The sequence below is a fragment of the Psittacula echo genome (assembly GCF_963264785.1).
Source record: "Psittacula echo genome assembly, chromosome: 12".
Lineage (NCBI taxonomy): Eukaryota > Metazoa > Chordata > Aves > Psittaciformes > Psittacidae > Psittacula > Psittacula echo.
The window spans coordinates 14,192,166-14,218,068 of NC_137747.1; the positions used below are offsets into that span (position 1 = coordinate 14,192,166).

Consider the following 25,903-nt stretch of genomic DNA (forward strand, 5'->3'; position numbering starts at 1 on the left):
TTATTGTGAGTGGCTCAAAGAACTGACACTTAATTTTGGGGTTTGGTTCTATTAGAAGAAGAGAGGCAGGTTTTTTTCTTGAGGGCTATTCAGAGCCCCTTAGCTACACCCCCTGCATAGACATTGTCTTTGTCCCTCTTAAAACATCATTTTCACTTTTTAGGTCTGTTGTTGCAATAAGTGAAGACTTCCATAACATTGTTGTATCGTGGGATCACAAGCAGAGTTACTAAAGTTCCCCTCCAAAACATCAGCTCTTGGGGCTTTCCCTTTCCTTTTATTCCATGTGATCCTTACCTAGCTGGGTTTGCTGCCTGGAATTACAAGTGTGGCATTGTCGACGGGAGGGTTTGTGTATTTCATCCGGATGTCCAGTTTAATCAGCAATTTGTCTGTCTTTGGGAATTGCTCCAAGTATAAATTCTTTTGTTGTCTGTCTCACCACATGATTTACTGCAACTCCCGGTGCCGTTGCCTTGAGTGCAGGTAATTGGGAACAACATCAGCACTGTGAGAAACACACATACCTCCTTCCACTGCGCCTGCAAAGGTTGTATTTATTAATACAAATATAATAGAGCTTTTGATGGATTCACCTGCATAACCTTTTTAGAATGCAAATACGGGATTTGATAAATGCAGCAAATGTGGTTGTATTTTTGGGGGCTGAAAATCTCACCCAAAGAAGGAGCACAGTATGAAAATAATTCCCTTTCACAACCCAATGAATATTTAATAAATATCCAAATCTTGGTTTCCAGGACTGCAGGCGCATCTCTCCTCACAATTATTATCTGATCCTACATTTAATTAAGTCATGACTAAACCCCTTTTTGACTGACTTGCTGCAGAATCACACCTCGGATTTTTATGTTTCATTGCTGTGATTCTTCTTAATGGCATATAAATCATGCTTAGGCCTATATTTTGCAAATTGCTTCTAAACATTAATGCTTTATTGACTGAGGGCTACAGTCATATAGCTGGTAGAGAGGAATTAAATTTAATGGACTCAATATTATACTTCTTTTTATAAATCCCTTAGAACTGAGCCCAGCATGGCCCGCAGTGACCTCTGTCACCCAGTACCTTTGCCAAGCAACTGACCCTTAGAGAGAGTTCTGCAGCGTAATCACATGCCTGTGCTGGGATTGCCAGACCAAATCAGATCAGAGCCCAGCTCGAGGAGGATCTCCTGTGGCAGGGCCCAGCACCAGCTGTTCCAGGGACAGATCCGAACAGTCCCATGGCAGAAAATCGTGTCATAATCTGCCCACTGGTGAGCTTCTGTCTGCCTCTGAACTGTAGTGCTGGGAGATGGAAAGATCAGTATCTGGTATTTTACTGCCTTATCTAAAGGAACTTTGAACATCCTCAAAAACATGTATATTTTTAATTTTGTTGCGTTTTGACACTGCCTTGATGCTGTTTTGCTGCTGTGAGTTCTGTGTGTTGCACAAAGGAGATGGCTCTAATTTCCTTTAGTATTTCTTCTCTGGTTTCTGGGTTGTCCCATTTCTTATTTGCAGGATTGCATTTGCCATTTTACCCTCCTTGATCTTTTATACCTCTGATGTGATGTATTTATTTTTATCCTCATCTTGACAAGTTTCAGCTCGTGCCTCAGTTTCCATAGGTCAGATGAAGGCAGGGAGGCTTCCAGCATCAGGATGGCTTTTGTCATGGAGATACATCCTGTAAGGTTCTGTCCTGAGACCCGCAAGCCAAGCAGAAGCAGCATCTGTGGTCTGTTTAAAAGCTCAGTGAGCATTATAACAGCAGTGAACTTACTGAACACAGAGTACGAATGGACACTAACCTCAGGATCTAAACATTACATGTTAAACACAACAGGCTTGTAGGAACAGGAATGTGATATGATTTCATTTTTTATTGCTGTAAGAATTCCTTTCCCCACTTGCAGGAACCAGCAGATCCAATGAAACACTGAGAAACTCCTTTTTATCGTTACTGTCACTTCTTTTCCTTTCTTTCTTTCAGATGATCATTCAAGAGTGAGATTGCAGCTGCTGGATGGGGACCCTCACTCTGACTACATAAATGCCAATTACATAGACGTAAGGCTCCTGGACATCCCCACTATGACAAACACTCCTGATGACAAGTCTGCTTATGAATTTGGTGCATGTGACATAGGGACAGACTGTTGATCTGATATGGATGACAGCTGAACATTACACAAACATCATGTTGTGACAGGGAGAAGGTTCTCGGTCTTCTGTTTATTCTATCTGACCAATCTGGACAGATGGAGATTTCCTATGTTTGACAGACCCACCAACATAAGTGGAATGTGGGCTAAATTGACGTATATGGAAAGCAGTATCAGCCCCATGCAATAGCACTGGTAGATATGAGACTTGCTAACTTCTTACAGAGTCGCAGTGTGGAAGGCATGTAAATAGATTGACATATTTTTTAGTGTTATAGAATAACATTCAAAGAGCAGCCTCCCTCACACACACACACACACAGAATCATCAAATGAACATGTGCTTCTTGTATATGCGTGTTCTAAATCTTAGGAACATAGACTCATAGAACCCCAGCCTGGTTTGAGTTGGAAGGGACCTTAAAGCTCACCCAGTCCCAACCCCTGCCATGGGCTGGGACACCTTCCACTAGAGCAGCTTGCTCCAAGCCCCTGTGTCCAACCTGGCCTTAAACACTTCAGAAGAGTTTCTTTAAAGGATGAAAAATCTACCAGATAAATGTACGTAGGACAGGTACTCAGCATTTCCACACTGAGGCAAAGCACGCTTTTCATCTTCTTGCAAACAAGAAGGTGCAGCATTTTGCCTGTTAGTTTGCAGAGCTGCCCACAGGTGAGTCCCAGGGCCTGTGTTTCTTTAAGGAAGTAGTAAAAGCTGCCTCATTCCTGTTTTCGCTTTGGTGTGATGAGATCTTGTTTTTCAGCCTGAGCAAGATACCATCACTTAAAATCTCACAGGGCAATCCAGTTGCCTATCTTCATTCATTCAGTAACGGGTGTTAGTACACTAGGCTGCAGCAGCTGTTGTTGCCTGGAAGGTATAAAATACACAATGTGCTTTGTCTGAACTGTGATCTCACAGACCATCACGTATTTTCTGTTCTTCTAGGGGTACCACCGGCCTCGCCATTACATTGCAACTCAAGGCAAGTTCATTCTTGTATGTCTAAATATTTGTAAAACCGCTGCTGTTTTAAATGGTTGTAAGAGCTATTCCATAGAATCCCAGACTGGTTTGTGTTGGAAGGGACATTAAAGCTCACCCAGTTCCAACACCTTCCACTACCGCAGCTTGCTCCAAGCCCCTGTGTCCAGCCTGGCCTTGAACTCTGCCAGGGACGGGACACCCTATTTATAGGGTGCTGTCTTCTGTTTTGGGGAACTTACGAAAACTCAGTATAGGAGCACAAAAGGGAAGGGTATAGAATGCTCCAAGATCTTTAAGGCACTCAAATGCAAAACCTCAGCTACAAGAATAAGAAATGCTTCAGACTTAGAGGTGGCAGTGTAATCTATAACGTGTCTGTTGTGCATGAAGTATGAGATTAGAACTAAGACTTTATGGATCTTGGGTTTACCTGCTGGTGGTATGAAATTGCTTGAGGAGGGCAGTATGAATAACCCTGTGACTGATGAACATCTGGTTACTGGGGGGACTTTGGAAAAGGGCTGATACCTGCCTATTTCCTTCCTCTTTCATAACTAATAAATATAGAGTGAAATGGAGGAGTTTTAGTGCTGCACCAGATACACATTTCAGTACAGTCTTAATTACAGAGTCACTGTAGGGTGCATCCATGTCCTGTCACTTATACATGTTTACCTACTGGAGCCATCTCTGCTGGTTACAATACACCACTATCACCTCTATTTCCGGCATGCTAGAACCTTAAATACCCCAAATACACCTGCAAGGATGTGTCTGCTCCCTTAAAGGGCTCCCGGCTGTTGAATTGCAGAGAAATGCTCTGAAAAGGAGAGTGGGAATCCGGGGGAACAGCTGAGAAGAGTTGTTGGCATTCAGTACGCTCTCTTAAGATGTCCTTTTGCCTTTTCTCCTGCCCTAGGGCCTATGCAAGAGACAGTGAAGGATTTCTGGAGAATGATCTGGCAAGAAAACTCCGCAAGTGTGGTCATGGTCACCAACTTGGTGGAAGTGGGCAGGGTAAGGATTCCACTTTCCCAGCATATAAAGCCAGTCTAGTACTGGGTACCACACTGCTGTTCAGGCAAGCTTGGCAAGTGAAATGCCTTTTGCTTACTGTAGTAAGGGAATGAATTAAACCACTCTGGGCTTTTCTCTACAGTGCTAGATTTTGTAATACTTAGCTGCTTCCCTTCTAGACTAATAAGGATTGTGTTCCTGGTGTAAGTCTCGGCTTTAGCGGAGTTATCTACAAATTTATGCTGGCTGAGAAGCTGTCTCCTTTTTCACTACAGAAGGAAAATGTACTTCTGTAATAATTATTCTTTATCTGTATAATTTGAATACTTCTTTACCCATGAAAATCCAGAGGGGCAAGGATGTGTGCCTGGTGTTCAAACTGTTTAAAAGAGCTCTTTAAATAACAGTTCAAAGCCTAGAGTTTCTGGTCACTTCAGAAGATCATTGTTCCGAGGTGGTATCAGACTGCACGGCTGGATCCTGGGGCCACCCAGCAGCTTGGCCTCCTCAACCCCCACCACTTCACAACTGCCAAAGCCCACAACATGAGATCACCACTTCACCAGAGGCCCTGTGTCAGCACAAGGCAATTGCCAAAGCCCACGGTGGGAGCAAACATGAATAACTCCAAAGGCATAGGGTAGGCTGTACGGAGCAGGAAAAGGCATGTCTGGGGTGGCTTTCCTCAGCGTGGTCTTCCCACTTCTGGTGGGTTTTGGTTTAGAGACGTTCTTAGCCAGAAACTGAAGCTCTCATTTATTGTTTTTCCTGGTGTTTGTCACTTTCCATTGCTTTGGTACTAAGAAAAGTTTAAATGATCATTTACCCACAGCCATTAGTGATTCAGCTGCTTTGTGTTTGATTTCCTTTAGATCTCATGGTTGAATGCCGGCTGGTTCAGTTCATTTGTTGTTACTTATTCTGAGTTACCTTCTGCTGACACTGCACTTTGAAATACATGCCACTGTGTAAAAAAATCCCCAACAAACCTGCATTAATCATATTTAATATTTATAAAACCCCTTCTGATTATGACTGGAACATGAAACCTGCTTTGCAGAAGCTAATTGCTTCAGCTTTTAGGTGCTGTTCCTCTCTTTCATGCTAAAGCATTTAAAAACTTGATAGTCTTTGTTAGCCTTAAATATCCCTTCCAGGGTTTCACAGCCTTGGCTTTAATTTCTACTATTAGTTTAGCACACATCTTCTAGAAGTGGCTAAGCTTGGGCTATGTTTACGTGATCAGGAGATTCCTTTCCTGAGCCTTAGCTGAGGCCTGTCACAGCTGGTAAAATGTCAAATTTGTGTCCACATCTGATAAGGAAAGATCAGAGTCAAACAAATTTAACGTATCAGCAAGGATCTCACAATCCCTGTGAACTGAAATGCTTTGACTAAACAGAGGGAGTTGGGAATTACAGTAGCAATAGCAAGAGCATAGATTTTTCTCAAAGGGGGTGGTGGCAGTGGCTGCCAGGGAGTCTGTGAACCTCATATATGCTCAGGGCATGTGTGGAAATTCAAGGAAGACTGTCTTAAAGAAGAAGAGCTTAAATGCATCCTTTTGATTTGCATTGACAACAGAGGAAACCAGGATAACATCCTCCCTGTGCTTTCTATATATGGTAAAGGAATCTTGGTCTAATTTATACAGTTAATTTTGACAAGGTTTATACATCACAAGAAAAGCCAACTCGTGTTGGCTTCAGCTTCAAAGTGGAGAAAAATGTAGATCAGTTCAGACTCAACTTGAGCTACTTCCTCTCAATGTTTTCTTTCCCTCACCCAGGTAAAGTGCGTTCGGTACTGGCCAGATGACACGGAGGTCTATGGAGATATTAAAGTCACATTAATTGAGACAGAACCGTTGGCAGAGTATGTCATACGCACATTTACTGTGCAGAAGGTAAGGAAGCCTTCAGTCAGCTGGAATTCTGATACAACACTTAATTTGTGTTCAGAAATTGTCTGGGAAACAGATCCAGAATGTTCTTGGAGACGGGACCTGTTGCTATTTGGACAGGTTTCACTTCAGAAACCTAAATCTTAAAGAGAGTCTAATTTTGGACAAATGATTTTATGTGAACATCTTGATGTAGCCATTAAAGTAGAATCCACAGTGCACGAAGTTTAAATGGATCCAAAAGCCAGCAGATAGTTGATGGTACGCCAGGCATAACGCGTGTTTCACAGTGGCAAATTACACATCAAAAAAGCTACCAGTTAAACTAGATGCCAAGTAGGGTCCCTTTTCAACAGAAATAAAAACATAATAAAGGCAAGAGTGTAAGAATTATCCCCAAATTGGCAGCATTTGGAAGATTTTTGTTACTTGTAATTAGAAATTGGAAGTGTAAGTGCCGGAGTATTCCAGGTCTTCCAGTAACTTCCAAGTTACTCTCCAAACACTCAGTAAATGCTTTTAAAGCTTTCAAAAATTCCTGCTAAATGAACTTCAGTTACGCTGGGGATATTGCTCCAGTTCTCTAATACATCAGCTCCATATGTCATTAAACCACTCTGTCCTGTTTTCAGCTGGGATAGAGCAAGCGGCTGCCTGGTACTTAGTTGGCAGCTGGGTTTAAACCACAACACATTATAAACCTGGTAAGAAATGTTATTGCCAACAGCTGACATGCTAGGGGACCTGCTGCTGGATTCTACCTGCATTTCCTGTGACCATAAAATGTCACCGCTGACAGGCACTTCTTTGTTACCCTTGCAGGGCATATACAATTCGTGTCCATTTTCATGTGCCAATCACTTGGTCTCACCAGAAAAGCCAGCTCATGGGTCTGGGTACCACTTTTTGCCCATTTTGACACCAGCTATAATCTCAAACTGAGACTTTTTGGCAGGAAATGGCAGAAAATCTACCATTGTCATGGGGCATGCCTACTATGAGGGTGTTCATTCCCCAGGCTTGTAGCTTCAGCACCTCAAGAAGGATTTAAGAGTGACTGCTTGGTGGTTTATGGTAAAAACACCACAGGAGGTTGGATACATGAAGCCATGGTTTACTGGTGCTAAAGTCCATCTATAAAGTGAGCTGGGTTTGAACTCTAAGACCACAGGTTTGAACTGGGAGCTGGCATTCACCTTCACAGCTCTCAGTTGTGTGACCGACCTCATTTGTTATTGGAGTTCAGCTTGAAATCTCTTGGAGTAAAAAGCAGCACAGGACACGTTCCTGCGCGTAAGGAGAGCTGAATGCTTGCTCAGAGAAAGGAGCAGTAATCAGAATGTGCTGACTGCAGTCATAGAGGCTGTGTTGTCTCCTCAGAAAGGCTACCATGAGATCCGAGAGATTCGGCAGTTCCACTTCACCAGCTGGCCGGACCACGGCGTTCCTTGCTATGCCACCGGCCTCCTGGGCTTCGTTCGCCAAGTGAAGTTCCTCAATCCCCCAGAAGCAGGACCCATTGTTGTGCACTGCAGGTATGCGAGCTCTTTGAGTGAGCCTTTCCTCCATCAGCTTCTTTCCTTCTCATCCGGCAATAATCGGCTGCATTTAGTTTGTGTAAGGGTATAATCTGTGGGCCTCACCAGGAAACAAAGTGGAATTTGATTTTCTTTTCTAAAGTGGCAGCTCTGGAGCCTTGCTGGCACGGATTGGAGATGATATAAGTAGGTTCAAGAGGGTCATTTGAATGTTAAAGACTCTCTGGTGACCTGTACTCTCTTAGATACTCATAGCAGAGCTGGAAGAATGGTAAGTATTTGGGTCAGCCATTCCAGTTGTTATCTACAGCGAGACCTCACGTAGCAGAAGGGTCAATGTCTACAAAAAGAAAGGGAATTTTAAAGCAACTTTGCTTTGCTGTACCCACATACACTTCAGTTCAGCTTTGTACCAGCATCAATAGGCTTATCAGAAACATTAGTCTGTCTTTGTGGGTCTGGATGCCAGTGCTGTGCATCTTGGACTCCTCAAAGCCCAGGAGTTGGAATGTGGATATCAGATTGAAAACCTGTCCAGGGTCTTCCAGCTAGTCAATAAAAGGGGGATGCTTGAGGAAACCTCACTGCTTGGTTTACAGCTGTGAGAATTCAGAGTATTGAATCACGTGCTTGCTAACTCTGCTGCTGCTGCTGTTACTGGTGAGGGCTCCATAGAATCATCACAGAATCCCAGACTGGGTTTGTTGGAAGGGACCTTAAAGCTCAGCCAGTTCCAACCCCCTGACACGGGCAGGGACACCTTCCACTAGAGCAGCTTGCTCCAAGCCCCTGTGTCCAACCTGGCCTTGAACACTGCCAGGGATGGGGCAGCGACAGCCTCCCTGGGCACCCTGGGCCAGGGCCTCAGCACCCTCACAGGGAAGTTTCTTCTTTATATCTAATCTTAATCTAAACTGATCTTAAAGCCCTACTGAGCAAGGCTCTATATGAATATGTAGGAGAGTGTTCCTAACATGCAGAAGAAACAGTTTGAGGTGTGAGCAAGCATGCTGCTGTTGGTGGGAGAGCAGACACACACAGGCTGCCATCAGAGCTTGATGACTTCAAATGCAAGGCAAGAGACTGATACAAAACCTTAGCCTGGGTTTGTAGCAGCAGTGCCAAAACCTCAACCCTAATCAGTCTACACTTACCTCTGAGTGCCATGCTGTGTGATCATGAAGACAGAGACAGTGCATCCCACAACCACTTTAAAAAGGGAAATCAATTAAATCTCACCCTTTTTAAACAGTTTTGGGTTGGGGGGGGATGTGGTGTTTGTTCTGTTGGGGTTTTTTTATCAAGCAGTGAATCATTTCCATAATAAAATACAGCTAGGCCTGAGGAGGTAACAGAAGGGAATTCATTTAGAGCTCAGGGCCTGAATTTGCTGCCTCGGTGCCAGAACATGAGTCTGGCCCTGGAAGGAGTTTGAAAGCAAGGAGGAATTTTTCATCCTTCCCATTGTAATGAATAGAGGCCATTTCCTCACCGTTATTTATCTGCTTTTGAATTTAAATGACTTGCTTTAAGTGGTAATTACCAAATTCTCCCTATCGATGCCTGGCTGGATAATATCACTGTTCGATATTTATGAAGTGCCAGGATCCTCTAAATATAGAAATGTTATAACTATTTGTTAAAATTCTGAAAAGCTGAGAGATAAAGGGAGAGGAAATGCCACTTATTCATTAAAATTCTGCAAATGAAAAATATCTTTCCTCTATTCAGCAGTTGATTAATCTGGTCCATTAATTTATGGTCATTCATATCTCCTTGCTTTCGGCACTGCTGGAGTTTTCATGCAGCTGAAGTTGCCCTTTTTTTAGCTGAGTTTTCCTTCTTCCTTTGGAGTAATGTAAAGAGACGTTCCCGTCGCTCTCTCCTTCACACCTAAAGAGCTTGGATGATTTCCCAGGAGGGAAGAAGGACACAGTGACAGCACAGCTTTGCGGGAGATGGTTCAATTCCCACAAGCAGTGGGAGGCTCTAAACTGAAGGTTTTGAGTAGCCTGGAGCTCCTTTTCTCCATCCTCTTACAATCCACAACATGAGATCACCCTCCTCAGGACCCAGACTCCTCTGCATTAAAAAGGGAAATGTTAGAGGTGGAGGACTGAGCCCCTTTCATCATGCCCACTGGAGTAAAGATGTGCATGGCTTTTTTAAAGAAGGAAATGTTTGGAATTGTGTCGATTTGCAACTGCTCTCCCACATCCTGTGTGGTGAGGGATGTGCAGGTTAACCGACCTGTAATGGCATAGTGATTATTTGTCATTATTTTCTTGGTGTTGAAGAACACAAAGCTTTTTTTCCTGCTACCTGAGTCCATTCAGGAAATAGTATTTCATCTCGCTCTCTTAAATCCTAAGCTAATTTAGCTACACATAAAAATCAACTTTAGAGGGACAGGGTAGCAGCTTCCAAGAGGAGATTGCTGTGTCCATGCTGCAGTGGTCTCCTCCACAGAGCCTGGCCTCTCCACGGTCCCTTGATCATGCAGCTCCTTGTGTTTCTCTCTTGTTTCAGTGCAGGGGCTGGGAGAACAGGGTGCTTCATTGCCATCGACATCATGCTCGACATGGCAGAGAATGAAGGCGTGGTGGATATATTTAACTGTGTGCGCGAGCTGCGATCCCAAAGAGTCAATTTGGTGCAGACAGAGGTAGGTGCCAGCAGGTCTCCTCTTACAGCGTGCTGCTTTTCTGTCAGCTTCTCTGCTCAACAGGAGCCCAGAAATTCATTAAGTCAACACTCCCTTGCTCTGTGCTGTGATTATACCGAGCTTTCGGTGGCTAAACATGTCCAGATGTGCCCTGAATCACATTCACTGGCAGCTCCTCAGGGCCTCCAAGACAGGAGGCCAAGCCTTGAAGTTTAGGTCTTAGCATTGCTGATTAATTTTATTCTCCTAGTAGAAAAAAGCTAGCTCCTGCATCCTCTCATGCCTCATTCGTAGGCATGCCACAGACTCCAGTAGCGCCTGGTTTGTATCAACTGCACGCTAAACAAATGAAACATCCTTGACTCAAGCTTCGGGTGCTGATTAAGCAAGCTGCTCCATCATGTAGCATCTAGCAGCTGTGCAAACTTCTCCGGAACTGTCACCCTGCTGCACAGGTTTATGTATGTGCTTCAATGCCTTCCCCTCCTGAGGGACAGCAACACAGAAGTGCTTTTAACTTTGTTGGACTTCCCATCTTTAGTTCAAGGGAAGAACTTTACCCACAATACCAGAAGTCCAGGGGTTTTGAAGCGATAGACCAGACCTGATAGTACAGTTGTTTCTCTGGTATTATCATAGGTCCAAAGCACAATTCATTCCTGACCAGTACCTCATGACTGCGAACAGAAAAGCTTTGCACCCTGATTTCCTCCTCAGCCCACTCCCATTTTATCCCAGTATTCCTGAGAGTGGTGACTTCTGATTTTACTTGTAAATCTGAAATGAGGACATGAGACCTCGCAGTCAGTGGTGGATGAAATACACTCACAAAGCTGTCACAAAGCACATTGTAATTTGTCTCTGCATGAAACAGAGCCAGATGTGCATATCGGGCATGATTTAAGGAAAAAAAAAACCCACGATGTTTCATTATCTGCATTGAAAATATGATTTTAATGTCTTATCCCCCCATGTGCAGGAGCAGTATGTGTTTGTCCATGATGCCATTTTGGAGGCATGTCTCTGTGGCAACACGGCCATTCCAGTTTGTGAGTTCAGATCCATATATTACAACATCAGCCGACTAGATCCACAGACCAATTCCAGCCAGATAAAAGATGAGTTTCAGGTAATTTGATATGTCTGTCATTGCAGTTGGTGTTTAATCAATTTCTGTGTGTTATTTTATGATCTCCAATAGAGCAGAGAAGGGGGACACTGAGCCCAGGTCTCATTTCAACTGATTTTTGTTATTTTACTGCTGCATCAGGCAGAGGTTTATTTCTGAGCATGGACTTCAAGCATGGACTGGTATTGAGCATCCCTTTAGGATTTTCAGCCAACACTGATGTAGAGAAAAGAGATAATATTGTGGGAAATTTGGGGCAAGGTGAGTTTGATAGGCAAAAGAGGCCTCAGGTATTTATTAAGAAGCCATGCTGCTTAGTCAGTAGTAAAAAGGTGAGATTCCTTTAATTGTACAAAATGATTTGAGAAAACATTTGAGTTCACAAAGTGGATTGAGAGCAGCCTGAGGAGAAGGACTTGGGGTGTTGGGTGAGGAGCAGCTCCCCATGACCCGACTTCAGTGTGCGCTTGAGCCCAGAACCCCCCCGTGTGCTAGGCTGCACCCCCAGAGCGTGAGCAGCAGCTCAGGGAGGGGATCCTGCCCCTCTGCTGTGCTCTGGGGAGACCCCCCCCTGCAGTCCTGATCCGGCTCTGGGGCAGCAGCACAAGAGGGATGTGATGCCTCTTTTCCTCTCTCCCTCTGCAAAGGGACAAAGTGTGGGTTTTATCTGAAACCACAGAAACATCAGGGTTGGTATAGTGAGATAAGGAATGTGCATCCCAACTGGTGACAGTTCAATTAAAGTGAGATCTGGTTTTATCAGGTGATACCAGATCTATAAAAGTGTTTCTGGTTCAGGACGCTTGGCCTGATGGAACCGAAGCCCAACCACATCTAATGCTGTCATCCTATTAAGATGAGAGGCAGTGTTTGCTGGGCTTATTTTGTCATGATAGGAGATGAGATTTGTCACCTGTGTGCTTGTTCGTTTGAGCAGCCATGGGCTGGCATCTCCTGTGGGAAGGAAATACTCCACTGTACTTTGATAAGAGGTTCGGTCCTTGTCTAGTTGTAGAATCTCTTTGTACTGATTTTGGCTCAGTGCATTCTTCAGCCCGAATTGTCTGGATTTAATGCAGGAGATGGTATCTTTTACTACAGTCTTTATGAACCAGTTGATCTAACTATAGATCTGTTGGTGCAATTTGTATTATTTAGGTCCCACTGGCCTAAGGAAGCCTGGGTGCATTTCTCATGCGCTACATGTTGTCTGAACATGGCAAAGCTTGTTCTGGAGAGGTTTTGTAAGCTGAATAAATACTAAAACAAGGGAGCGAGGGGAAGGGCATAAAATACACATGAGTAAATCATTGAGTCATCTATTTATCTGCACTGGCAGAGGTCTGAGATTTCGTGTTGCTTCCCCAGCCAGATTATCTGCTTTCCATCTCTAGACTAAGGGCCTTCAATGTAGAATCTGCCTAATTTAGAGCAACTGTGTTATTTCAGCTTTAAACTTTGACACATTCATTTATCTTGGGTTGTTTGACCCATTTGTAGCCTCTCTGTGGCAGAACTCAAGCTCTAGGTAAGAATTTTTGCACCCTAAATATTTGGGGTTCCTCTGATGGCTGCAGAGGTGTTCACTCTATGACTGCTTGGGCTTTGCTCAGGATGAGGACACGTAACAAGTGAAACTGGAATGACATCAGATAGCCACTGATGTGCCACTAGTTAAGCAACAGTGTTGAGATGCATTCACTTTTATTCCCTGTATTTGATCCCTGCTCACCAACCTGGACTGGTTGGTCACAAAAGAAAATTAGATACAAAGAAATGCAGATTATCAAGTTTCGGGAAAGACAGATAATGGTCAAAGACTGACAGCAAGACCCCAGAGATAAGTTATAACTATGCAAGTGAAGCATTCTGTATGCCACTCCAAAAGGAAAGTAGCAATGTAAATAATACCAGAAACAAATAGACTTTCCTGTTTAAAAAAGCCCAAACTTTTCTCAGGGTTTTTATATGAGTTGTTAAGATAAATCAGTAATTAGACCGAGGAATCACCAGAGGATTTGAACCCAGTCTGACCTGCTGGGTTAGCCTGGTCAGTACTCAGGGTACTTCTGCCCAGGATCCACATGAAGAGGGAGAGGGATGTGTGCTTCCACCCTAGGTATAGTACAAACATGAGGATGTTTCACTCCATGACCAGGTCAAAGCTGAAGTTTGTACCTGTGACAGCTATTCCCAACCTCTAGGAAAGAACAGAAATGTTACCTAACTGCTGTGCGGTTTTAGAGCTGGAAGTTGTTGGAAGGTGTATATAGTGCCCTCAGTTATTGCTGGAGCTTACGGATTTTGGAAGAGCACCTGAGGACAATGCGCAGAATGCAGTGTATTATAACAGCAAGCTCCTCAGTGCTCATTCTTTTTCATTCTCTGGTGTGGATGATTTTCTGGCAAAGAACAGCCACATACCCAGATCAGGAAGTGCCTACGTGGAGTTCGACATGAACCAAGGGACAACAAAAGGTGAAGGAGGATGGGAGCGAGGCACTGGGAGTGAGAATCCCAGCAAGATAAGAAGGAGCTGGAATTTACTGAGTTGCTAAATTGAGGACTGTTGGAAAACTTTGAAGGTCAGGTTCTCACACCTGTGCTTAACCAATTATATGTTAGTTGTTAAGGGCCTCACAGATATGTATCCAATCACAATGGGCCAAGTTAGTGCAAACAACTTTCAGAAACAGTATATAAAGAGTTAGTTTTCTATAATGAATGGCTTTTGTCTGAGCACATTGATCTCCGACTGAGTCCATTCTGCGGCACTCTGGGATCCCACAGATCTGCTAGTCCAAGTACCTTTACAATACATGTGCTGTGCAGACGGCATCCCTCTTGGAAGTAAAGTCCAAGACACTCAGCCTGCTTCTGTCTTTCTTTCCCTTCTCCCCTCCCCTGCACAGACTCTCAATATCGTGACACCGCGTGTGCGGCCAGAGGATTGCAGCATCGGCCTCCTGCCCAGGAACCACGACAAGAACCGCTGCATGGACGTGCTGCCCTTGGACCGGTGCCTGCCTTTCCTCATCTCCGTGGATGGCGAATCCAGTAATTACATCAATGCTGCACTCATGGATGTAAGCAGCACCGCACTGTACCCACGGATCCTACTCTGCATTGAGTTTATTCGTTCTCAGGATGCTTTTCTGGGAGGAAGGGATCCAAAGCAAAACACTTTCTTACATGTGGTTTCTGGGTCTGACCTCTCCAAACTGGAGAGCCTGGAGAAGAGGAGATTCTGGAGGGTATCTTATTACGGTCTTTCAGTTCCTAAAAGGGGCCTATGAGAAAGATGGGGAGAGACTTTTCAGCAGGGCCTGTTGCAACAGGGTGAGGGGTGACGGGTTTAAACTAAAAGAGGCAGATTCAGGCTGGATGTGAGGAAGAGATTTTGTCCAATGAGGGTGGTAAAACACTGGCACAGGCTGCCCAGAGAGGTGGTGGATGCCCCATCCCTGCAGACATTCCCGGCCAGGCTGGATGTGGTTCTGGGCACTCGGATCTAGTTGAAGGTGTCCCTGCTCATTGCAGGGGGCTGGACTAGATGAGCTTTGAAAGGCTCCTCCAACACAAACAGGTCTGTGAGTCTGTGAGACTGGACAAAGGCACGTGGCTTTTCTCTCCTTCACAGAAGGGTGTCCCCTAGACTGGTTCTGCCTCACACTGGTGGATAATTACTGACAAGAAGTGTATGAGCAGTCTGAGGTGATGTCTTCCCATACATTGGTTGTTGTACAAGCTGGAAGAGAAATGTTTGCCAGGTCAGCAATTTGAGAAGCATCATTTGTAGTATGGAGCACAAGATTTATATATGCAGTTAGAAATATGGGATTGCATGGATCAGATGTGCAGGATACTTTTAAGGCCTAAGGACATGAGTTAAGCTGATGTGGATCTGTCTGAAGGCATTTTCCCTTGCTTTGTTTACAGGCTGGAGTCCAGCAGCACAGGTCATTTGTGTAGGGTGAATTATGTTAATGGTTTCTTTTGCTGCAGTACCTGACTGCCTTTGGACAAAGATGTCTTTAAAGCCAGTAATTGTTGGAGTGTGTGTAAATAGAACGAAGGGCGAAACACCTGCAATGAAGCATTTTTTCCCTAACAGTGTTGGGGTTGGTCATGTTTTAATTCTGTCTGTTCCTTCAGTCTTTGGCAAACAGTGGTACTGCTGCATTGAAGGGGTCAAGTCAAATGGTTATGGAATTAATTTCAGATTGTTTCAGAAAGATCGTGATGTTTCCATGGCCAGTATTCCTAAGGAACCTTTTTGGTTTTCCTTCAAAGTGGGTTTTGTGCTTTGGCAAATCTTCAGAAGCACCATCTCTTCTTCTGTGGTTTCTTAGGGACTGGGAATGTGTTCACACATTTCAGCCCTATTACCTCAAATCACTTTGCTAATACTTGTGTCATTCCCCACAAACTTCCTGTGAATTTCTATGAAGGAATTTTTCACCTGTCACTGAAATTCAGCTTCTGAGCTGGTCTCTGGCTCTGCTTTATCTTGCCATGGATGAATCAGCAGCTTTTAAAAAGATAATAATCAGAGGGGAACAGCCAGAATCCCACATTTTCATAGGCTGTTGAGAACAGACCTTACAAATTCTTTGTCTTTTCCAGTAGCTTAATGTCTGCAGTCTTGTACTGAGCCTGGACTCTTGTAAAAGATCATCCAGCCCATATTGCTTTGAGCCATCATTAGTTCTTTCACTGTGTGCAGACAGGCACATGCTGGGGAACACTTGATAACACAGTCCCAGTGATGATTTTGTTTCCAGATTTGTGATAGACTCGTAGAATCAGTGAGGTTGGAAAAGCCCTTTAAGCTGATCCAGTCCAACCGTTCCCAGCACTGCCAAGGCCACCACTAACCCACAGCACTGCGGGCATCATCTACACAGTGTGTGAACACTTCCAGGGACGGTGCCTCCAGCACTGCCCTGGGCAGCCTCTTTATTTCTTCTTTGTAAACTTCTCTCCCACCCTTATCTGACTTGCAGCTCACTCTGTGTATATCATGAAAGCTGTGATGGAAGGAAGTGCTAGAGCAGGAAGGGGTGATGGTACACCTAGGATGGGTTAGAGCCTGGCTTTGGAAGCATGAATTGTCCCAGGAAGGCAGTCTTGCAGGCTCCTCTGGACTGTGCTCACCAAAATTCGCCCTTAGACACAGAACTCCATTTGTACCCTCTCTCAGGGGTGAAGCACTCAGCATGGGCCCCTGCCTAAAATTGGGCTGTTGACTGCACAGCATTAAAAACCAGCCTCTTCTGCCTCAGAAATACTGTGCCTTATGATTCAGGTCAGCTTCACAGACGTGCAGCACCAAGTACTGAGCAGTTTGTAGGCTCACTTAGGCTGCCGTTGCTGGAAAGCAATAACCTTCCATCTCCAAGTGCCTCACAAGCATTCATTGACAGAGCCCTGCAGAGGTTGGGAGCACGGTTTTTGCCCTTCATGGTTAGGGAGACTGAGGTCAGAGAGCTTTTCTCAGGTGAAAGCATAACACCAGACATTAAATGCCAGTGCTGCAGACCCTGAATATTGCCCCACAAGCTCCTAAAGGATGGCTGGGATCCAGATGTGCCACCTCTGTAGCACTACATCACCAGGGAGCAATAGCAGACAGGGGGGCTAATCCCTTCTCTAGCTCCTAGTGTTCATTGCAGCAAAAAAGGATAACATTTGTTTCCAGCTGTTTTCTTCCCATTTATTAATATTTCTGATAGTAGTAGTAATAGTAGAATTAGTATTATTTGCTGAGTCTCAAAATATAAATAATTGATTTGGGTAATCTCTGCTCTTGTGACACTTCTTTAATGAAATGTCTTCATTGGGAGCAAAAGAATCCCATTATGAAAGGTTCATTCACTGCAGAGCGATAACAAGAAGAAGGAGATGTGATTTGTATAATCTGGTTAAATGGCTCCGTTGCCTTGCCACAGCCTCCTGGGTGCAATAGTCATTGGGAAAAAAAGGTTGATTGAATTTCTTTTTAACTAATCTCACTCTTTTGTTAGAGCCACAAGCAACCTGCTGCCTTTATTGTCACCCAACACCCTTTGCCCAACACCGTAGCAGACTTCTGGAGGCTGGTGTTTGATTATAACTGCTCCTCTGTGGTGATGCTGAACGAGATGGATGCAGCACAGGTAAGTGGCTTTTCATCATTTCTGTCATGTAACTTTCTTCTCAAATCCAGATGGTTTTAAGAGTGTTTCTGCTGCCATTTTCTTGTGCCCCTTCCCCCTCCCCAGCCCAATAAACAAATGAAGGGTAACTGGAAAGTAATAGGTAATATATTGGGCTATAATGAAGAGTAAGTATGGACTTACATATGGATGCTTGGCTCCTTCCAAGGCAGCTAATTCTTGCTGCAAGAAACAGGGATACCTAAACACATTGTGCTTGTGGGCCTGTATTTTCCTCTCAACACCGCTTTCATCCCTTCATATTTGTGACTGTCTTTGGTTCAGGGAAGTTTTCCCTAGCACAGCCCAGTGTGCTTCATGCTTGATGTCCACATGGCCTTTCCAGAAGAATGAAACCAAGAGGGATGCTGACCTCATGTGAAAGATCTTTTCCCTGAGTCTTCCAATGCAAGTCAGTCACAGTGAGAAGTGTGGTTTGCACAGGTTCTGGAGAAGCACGCTCTGCTCTGTGTTTTTCTCTCTAGTGTCATGTGTACGTTGTTTCTTGGCTACTGAACACACCATTATTGAGCTTGCCAGGGCAGGAGCTGTTGCAGCTCGTCCTGTAGCAGCATTTCCAGCCACCTAGCTCATGAGTGGCAGAACAGCTTTCAAAAAGGCATAATCGTACAATTTGTGTGAAGAGTACATTTGGCATGGCTGATTCACCCATTACAGCACTTGTGCAACAAGAGGAGAGGAACCCTCAAGTAACTGGTGCTTCATGGATTCATTTTGCATTTGTCTCTCTCTTCAAAATCTTACCACACTTGAAGGCAGCAAGTTTATTGGTCTCTTTTTTTTGATGGTAATGGAGAAACCAGTCACCCCATCCATTGAGGGCATCTCCTTCAGGGTGAAGGAGATGGGATTTCAATTCCAGGTACAGTGAGAGCTCTGCTCGGAAGCATGCTCCCTTGCTGACCCATGGAGTCCCACCACTGAGCTGTAATGGAGGTCCTGTGTACTTGCTGCCTCCTGTCCAGTTCAGCCTGCCTGATCCTGTATCTTGCCATTGAATCTAGAGGCAAATTTCATCTTTTCCTTTTCTTTCCTGACACTTAAAAGAAAAACACAGAGTTTTTTTCTGGAAATGACACACTTTCTCACACTTTGTACTTGGAAAGCAAAGCCTGTCAGCCCCAGCCAGCGTTATTCTTGCGACTCTCTTTCTGCACAAGACTTCACCTGCTTTGGTTTTTCCCTAGCAAAGTTTTGTTACTACAAGGTAGTCTGTAGGCACAGAAAAGAGGATTTGGCAATGCACAAACTCACTTTGATGATTACTGAAGCACGGTGTCACGTAGCTTGAGTGTGCAACCCTTAAGATCATCGAGTCCAACCATAAACTTAATGCTGCCAAGTCCACCACTAGACCATATCTCTAAGTGCCGTATCTACGGTTCATTTAAATACCTCCAGGGACGGTGCCTGCAGCCCTGCCCTGGGCAGCCTGTTCCAATGCCTGAGCACCCTTTGGGGCAGGAATTGTTCCTCAGCTCCATCTAAACCTGCCCTGGTGCAGCTTGAGGCCGGTTCCTCTTGTCCCATCCCTTGTTCCTTGGGAGCAGAGCCCAGCCCCTCCTGGCTCCATCCTCCTGTCAGGCAGTTGTAGGGAGCGATCAGGTCCCCCCTCAGCCTTCTCTTCTCCAGACTGAACCCCCCAGGTCCCTCAGCCGTTCCCCATCACACTGTGCTCCAGGCCCTGCACCAGCTCCATTGCCCTTCTCTGGCCCCGCTCCAGCCCCTCAATGTCTCTCTTGTAGTGAGGGGCCCAGAACTGAACACAGGATCCGAGGTGCGGCCTCACCAGTGCCCAGTGCAGGGGCACAATCCCTGCCCTGGCCCTGCTGCCACACTGGTGCTGATCCAGGCCAGGATGCTGGGGGCTTCCTGGCTGCCTGGGCACAAGCTGCTCATGTCCAGCTCCATCAATCAGCACCTGCAGCTCCTTTGCCATGAGCAGTTTCCAGCCACGCTGGCCCAAGCCTGGAGTGTTGCAGGGGGTTCCTGTGGCCCAAGTGCAGGACACAGCACTTTGTTGAACCGCACACCGTTGGCCATGGCCATCGATCCAGCCTGTCCACATCCCTCTGCAGAGCCTCCTGCTCTTTTGCAGATCAGCAGCTCAGTTGTGAAAGGGATGTGCTTGCACTGTCATTGTGTAACCATGTTGTAATTACCTAGTTGTTCATCACTGTGCTGTACCCTAAGCACTACCAAACTGTTGGGGTACAGTTACTTGCAGGTACTGTACTTGTGTGCAGGGTGTGTTACTCCTTTCTCTTAGTAGAACACAAATACAGAAACTGCTTATATAAAAGCTGTGCCTGAACTATAGAGAGGACAATAGTTAAAATAAACAGGTAAGTGAACCTTTAATACACTATGGAGGGAAAAGGTGCAACTAAAACCATGTGGAGGTCAGAGAAGATGACAGACAATTTTAAGCAGTGTATATCCATATACATTTGGATGATGGCCATTCACAGACCTGCTCTATGAAAAGCAGATTCTCAAGATGAAGGAAAGGTTTAATCTTATTCTTCCTTCCAATGCACCTTGAGGTTGTTTCCTAAAGCACCAGCTCAGCTCAAATCTCCTTGGCTATTGGGCAGATGCTTTGGGAGGAGATCTGTGGGCTGCTTGGAAGTCTGAATGAAGAGTAAAGAAACCTTCAGAGGAGGACTTGCTTAGGTGGTCTTGGCTGGCTTGCTTAATCTTGAAACACTCACAAGGGCAAAGAAGCATAGGATTGCATGAATATCCCACCCAATTTCAATCCCATATGATCAAAGGAATAAAAGGGATACAGAATTAATGCATTACCATGCACACTTGACACACTTGACGCTGGTACTGGCAATGACTGAACCTGAAATGCGTGAGATCAAGTTCAAATGAGCATCTGGGGGTTTCAAAACTTCTAAAAAATTACACTTGAAAATAGGAAGAAAACTCAGAAAGAAAAATTCAGCAGAAACTGCTAATGAGACCTCAACAAAATATTTTCTCATCGTGATCTACTTCAGATGGATTTGAAATACCTGGATGGTAGTTTGTATGGGTAGGATTTTTTCTGTACGTTCAGTAATATCTGCATAAGAAAAGACTTCCGAGCTGCTTCACAGACTGCAGAGATTGTGTGGCTCACCTGCAATCAGAGTTGCTCTCATTGCTTTCAGAGCAAACTCATCCTCCCTCCCCTGCTCACTGATAGAGCCCGAAAGCTAAAAGGTTCATCTTACATTAAAAAAGCAGTTCCACTTTGCTTGAATTAAGATGAACTTTCTTGGTGCATGCACTGCTTCCTCATTCACACCAAACCTCTGGTTCTGACCAGATTTACGTGCATACACTAATCTTTTATGTTCATTTTAAATCTATACCCCTACAGAAGCTTCATTCATCAGCCACTTTTTCTGCACCTTCAGAGCCCAGAATTCAGTTACAAATTGTGTCCATACGGAAAAAAAGAAGGGGGGAAAAGTCAAGCTTTTAAAAAAATCTCTTTTTTCTTCATATTCATGATACAAAAGGACTTGTACTGAGGTAAAAGGAGGACTTCTCTGAGCAAATACATGTAATACAAGATGGGTTATGGATTTTGGGCTGGTTATAAATTCAGCAGGAAGGAAGACTGAACATGCATCTCCTTGTCAGTAGTTAAGGTGCTTTCTGTTTCTTCTTTTTCTCCAGCTCTGCATGCAGTACTGGCCAGAGAAGACTTCCTGTTGTTATGGCCCAATTCAAGTAGAGTTTGTTTCAGCAGACATTGATGAAGATATCATCAATCGGATATTCCGGATCTGCAACATGGCCAGGGTAAGAGCAGTGAGATACCAGCTTCCTTTCTCTCAAAAGTCTATTTTGGCATGAGGAATAGGCAGAACCAAGACTTGTGGTTTAGAGATGCTGAATCCCTCACCTAGGAAAAAAATTCCACTGCAGAATTTAGTAGCTACTTCTTTTAATTAACATTTAATTGCATCAGTCTGTGTTGGTAAAAGATTCTTGGCTGAAAGTAGAGAGTGGATGATATGAGCTGAAAATCTGTATTTAATGTAAAGCATTTTTCTGTCTGTATTTGAGATAAATTAGTCACTCTGTAGCCAATATAAAACCATCGGTATCATAGGAAATAAAACTGCGATGGTGTCAGCAGCTCTCCCATCTGTCAGCTGCTGCGCAGTGTCTCTGAAGACAGGTCCACTGCTTACTGGCTAGACTGGGATTCCCAATTGCCCGTTTTTCCTATAAACAAGCACCTGCCATTTCTGTAAGTAACTCTGTCTCTCTATTCCTCAGCCCCAGGACAACTGAAACGATAGAAACAAAGTTTATCTGCACACTGGACCCTGACAGCAGAACTTCAGTGCTGCAGGGAAGGCTTCCAGGAGAGGATTTTTCTCTCATTAGTTGTTTCCCAGATTGATTATGTCTCCTTTTTAGTTTTTTTCTAATCAGAAATGGAAACAGCCTCCACAGATTACTTTTCCATGTTGTTTTACACATCAGTGTCTGACTGTATGGTCAGAACCTGAGCAGCAATTCAGTCATGGCACTGCCGTGAACCTTGTGGTCCAACCACACAACTGATGTATCAGTTAGATATTGACCTTCTGTATCCCAGGCCAGCGGCCTCGGAACCAGTCTTGAAATCATACAGCTGATAAGAGCAAGGCTCTGGGACTCTCAGGATGGAGCTGGCTTGTGACTGCATGGCTGGCAGGGTGGATGCTGGGAACTCACAATTCTCTGCACCCATCTCAGTTCAACACCAGTGGCCACTGCTAAAATCTTTATGAGGATCATTTCCTGCCATGGCCCCCAGGGATTTTTTTGAGGGCCGCCTTTGCCTTGTTCTTAAGGCACAATGAATCTGCAGCACAGGCAACCAGGAAAGAGACATTTGATCTATTTGATCTACTCGTACAGTTTGATGAGACTTTATTCTCCACTGGGAACAACAAAGGATCCTGTGCACCTGCTTTCTGCCTGGCTCTGTAATATCTGAGGTCATTATTGTTATTCAGATTACTGAAAAGTCCTTGTTTCCTCCCTGTATCAGGTATCCAGAGTGCAGAATCTTAATCATAGAATCACAGACTGGTTTGGGGTGGAAGGGACCTTAAAACTCAACAGTTCCAACCCCCTGCCACAGGCAGGGACACCTTCCACTAGAGCAGCTTGCTCCAAGCCCCATCCAACCTGGCCTTGAGCACTGCCAGGGATGGGGATTAACACTGATCAGATCCAGGAGGGAAGATGTAACCAGTGCCCCCTGCTTTACCCTGTTTCTGTTTCCTGCAACATCCCATCTCACATCTTGAAAACACTCTTTGTTTCAGCCGCAGGACGGGTACCGCATAGTTCAGCATCTGCAGTACATTGGCTGGCCAGCATACAGAGACACCCCTCCTTCCAAACGCTCCCTTCTCAAGGTGGTCAGAAGGTTGGAGAAGTGGCAAGAACAGTACGATGGGAGAGACGGACGGACTGTTGTCCACTGCCTGTAAGTAGGACTGGAGAATGTCTGTAAGCTCATGAAATGCTGTCTGAAGAGCACTAATGACGGATCTGGAAATCTGGTGGCTTGCCAGGCTTCAGCTGAGGAAAATAAAGTTAATTACGTTTGTAATGAACTTCAAGTTGAACATTGTGCTACTTCATAGCATCCTGGCCTAGAGATTTTATGAATTGCAGTGAGGAGCAGCTGAAAAAGCTCTGCTAACTTTCTGCTGTATAGGTAGGTCTCATAGGTGGAGTCCAGATGCAATCGAAGCAGTGCTGCCATGTGTCCCAGTGTGACCACAGAGCTGCAGTGAGCCCCAGAGCAGTGAGGGGCAGCACTGCAGTCCCTGGGACTTCCCTGTCCACCACCGCCAGGGATGAGCGTAGCTCTTCCACCCATCTCCTGCCCTGCAGGTCTCCACTTTCACAAACCCTTGTATGTTCTTCACCTGTCCTTGTATTACAGACCTTCCTTAGCATATATGGTGTGAGAACTGTGCAAGTAGTGCTCTCCTCCATTGCTTCAGCCTTCACAGAATCCCAGACTGGTTGGGATTGGAAGGGACCTTAAAGCTCCTCCAGTTCCAACCCCTGCCACGGGCAGGGACACCTTCCACTGGAGCAGCTTGCTCCAAGCCCCTGTGTCCAACCTGGCCTTGAACACTGCCAGGGATGGGGCAGCCACAGCTTCTCTGGGCACCCTGTACCTGTGTCTCACCATCCTCACAGGGACTCGCTCAAGCAGGTCCATGTCCTGTCTTCACCTCTTGCCTCTTTTCTTGTGCTCCCAGGAATGGTGGGGGACGCAGCGGCACTTTCTGTGCCATCTGCAGCGTGTGTGAAATGATTCAACAGCAGAATATCATTGATGTGTTCCACATCGTGAAAACACTACGGAATAACAAATCCAACATGGTGGAGTCATTGGTAAGCTTTTTTAACCTGTGCCTTATCCCACCCAGCATATGCAGGGAGACTTCAGGATAGGTTAAAGAACCACAGAATCCCAAAGTGGTTTGGGTTGGAAGGGACCTTAAAGCTCATCCAGTTCCAACTCCCCTGCCACCTTCCACTAGACCAGGTTGCTCCAAGCCCTGTCCAACATGGCTTAGCCCAGTATGAATCAAAATGAATCAGAACGTGGATCCATCAGAGTTAAAATCAGTCCTACTTTAGCATGTGCAATGAGTCCTCTGGTCTTGATGCTTCCCTGAACAATGTCTCCCATGCCCAGCTGCTTGCAGGAGGTTAAACTCCAAGTCGCCATAACCCGTGGCTTTGGGGAGTGTGGGGATTTCTCTTCTGTGCCTGCATACAGCCTGGCACTTAATGCTGTGACATGCCTTGAAGCCAGGAAGGGAGAACAGATTGAGCCCCAGGCCTTGATCCCTGCAGCCAAAGAGATTAAACTGTCCTGATTTCAACCATCCCAATCGATCACACTGAATTCTTTCCTCAGAATCAATGTGTGCAATGAGTGCTTGAAGCAAACAATGAATAGTCCGTACTGTGGCTGTTGCTATGAGTGTTTTGTCTCTATGAGTGCTTTTCTCTTCCACTGGTGATACCATCTCCTAGTAGTGCTTGCTCAGGATTGCATAGAAAGGCAATTACTGTTTGCCTGGTGCTGCCAAATGGGGTAGAAAAGAAGGCATTTTTGGCAGCTTGCAAAATGAGGCTCTGAAGAATTTACACATATCCTAAAGCCGGTGATTTCTGTTCTCTCTTTCAGGAACAGTATAGATTTGTATACGAGGTTGCACTGGAATACTTGAGTTCCTTTTAGCGCAGTGGAGGCAGGGGAGCCTCTGGAATGCCAGACCCCAAACTCGGGCCAATGCTTCTCCCCTCTCCCACACTGGAAGGCAGTGACAAGCGTGGGAAGGAAAACCTTTCCTTCCCGGAGCAAGAGACTGAGACTGCACAGACCTGTCTGGATGGAGGAGCCGATGCCTGTGTCTGCAGCTGCCTGCTTTCCCTCGAACATCTCCTGCTTCGTAAATAAGCTCCTGTGAAAATTAGCAACACGGGAGACAGGCTCACGACTGGACTTCCCAATCCCCTCTGACTTCTTCTCTCCTCTTTGAGATTGTATTTTTGCTCTCCTTGCTGCAGAGTGGGGAAGGAACGAAACCCTGAGGAAATTCTCTTTTCAATGTCTCCTTTTTAATTTCTAATTTTGTTCTCAAATCCCAGCCTCTAGGTTTTTTAATTCCATGCAGCAGTCATTTGGGACAAATGAGATAGCCATAGGGGACATCGGAAATGGTTCATTACCATTTGTCTGCCTTCCCTGTTTATTTGTTTTTCCAAATGAAAAGGCCAACACAAGAGAAAAAAAACAACCAACCCACCAACATTGGAATTCTCTTCTCATGTGTAGTTCCTTTTAGCATGAAAATAGATGGTGGACATGAGAAGCTGTTCATGGATTCACTGCCTTGGCTTCTACCCAGACATTTCCTCCCAGTTTCTGCTAAGCTCCCAAGGCTGTGCATGAACCAGTTCCAGCTCTGGTCTGTGTTCTCTCAGTGCTGGTGAAGCAATACCAGGAATGAGTTTCCCAGGCACTTGAACCTTAAGGTTAAATATTTGCATCAAACAAATTGCATTTGTCTTGCAATTGGTAACTTTGTTACCAGGTTTTTCAAGTATTTGCTGGGGTGCAGTGTGTTTGACGAACAGGGTATACAGTAGGTATTATTGATCATATACTATGTATTGCTATTTCTTATTTATAACTTGTATTGCTGTACAATACAAACTCGGGACCCCTAGT

At 45.0% G+C, this 25,903-nt stretch overlaps 1 protein-coding gene across 1 annotated transcript in view; it reads left to right on the forward strand.

The window, feature by feature from the left end:
• Nucleotides 1-24,910, forward strand: part of PTPRT (protein tyrosine phosphatase receptor type T) — a gene marked incomplete at both ends in the record, with an annotated part of 457,941 nt that extends 433,031 nt beyond the window's left edge. Inside the window, 13 exons of the mRNA XM_080628020.1 lie at nt 2,002-2,078; nt 3,123-3,159; nt 4,081-4,178; nt 5,968-6,084; nt 7,462-7,616; nt 10,149-10,284; nt 11,264-11,413; nt 14,326-14,499; nt 17,440-17,571; nt 21,310-21,435; nt 22,962-23,125; nt 23,916-24,051; nt 24,857-24,910. Coding sequence (XP_080484146.1) covers nt 2,002-2,078; nt 3,123-3,159; nt 4,081-4,178; nt 5,968-6,084; nt 7,462-7,616; nt 10,149-10,284; nt 11,264-11,413; nt 14,326-14,499; nt 17,440-17,571; nt 21,310-21,435; nt 22,962-23,125; nt 23,916-24,051; nt 24,857-24,910 — 1,556 coding nt within the window. The remainder of the gene's footprint in view (nt 1-2,001; nt 2,079-3,122; nt 3,160-4,080; nt 4,179-5,967; nt 6,085-7,461; nt 7,617-10,148; nt 10,285-11,263; nt 11,414-14,325; nt 14,500-17,439; nt 17,572-21,309; nt 21,436-22,961; nt 23,126-23,915; nt 24,052-24,856) is intronic.
• Between the last annotated feature and the right edge of the window lie 993 nt (nt 24,911-25,903).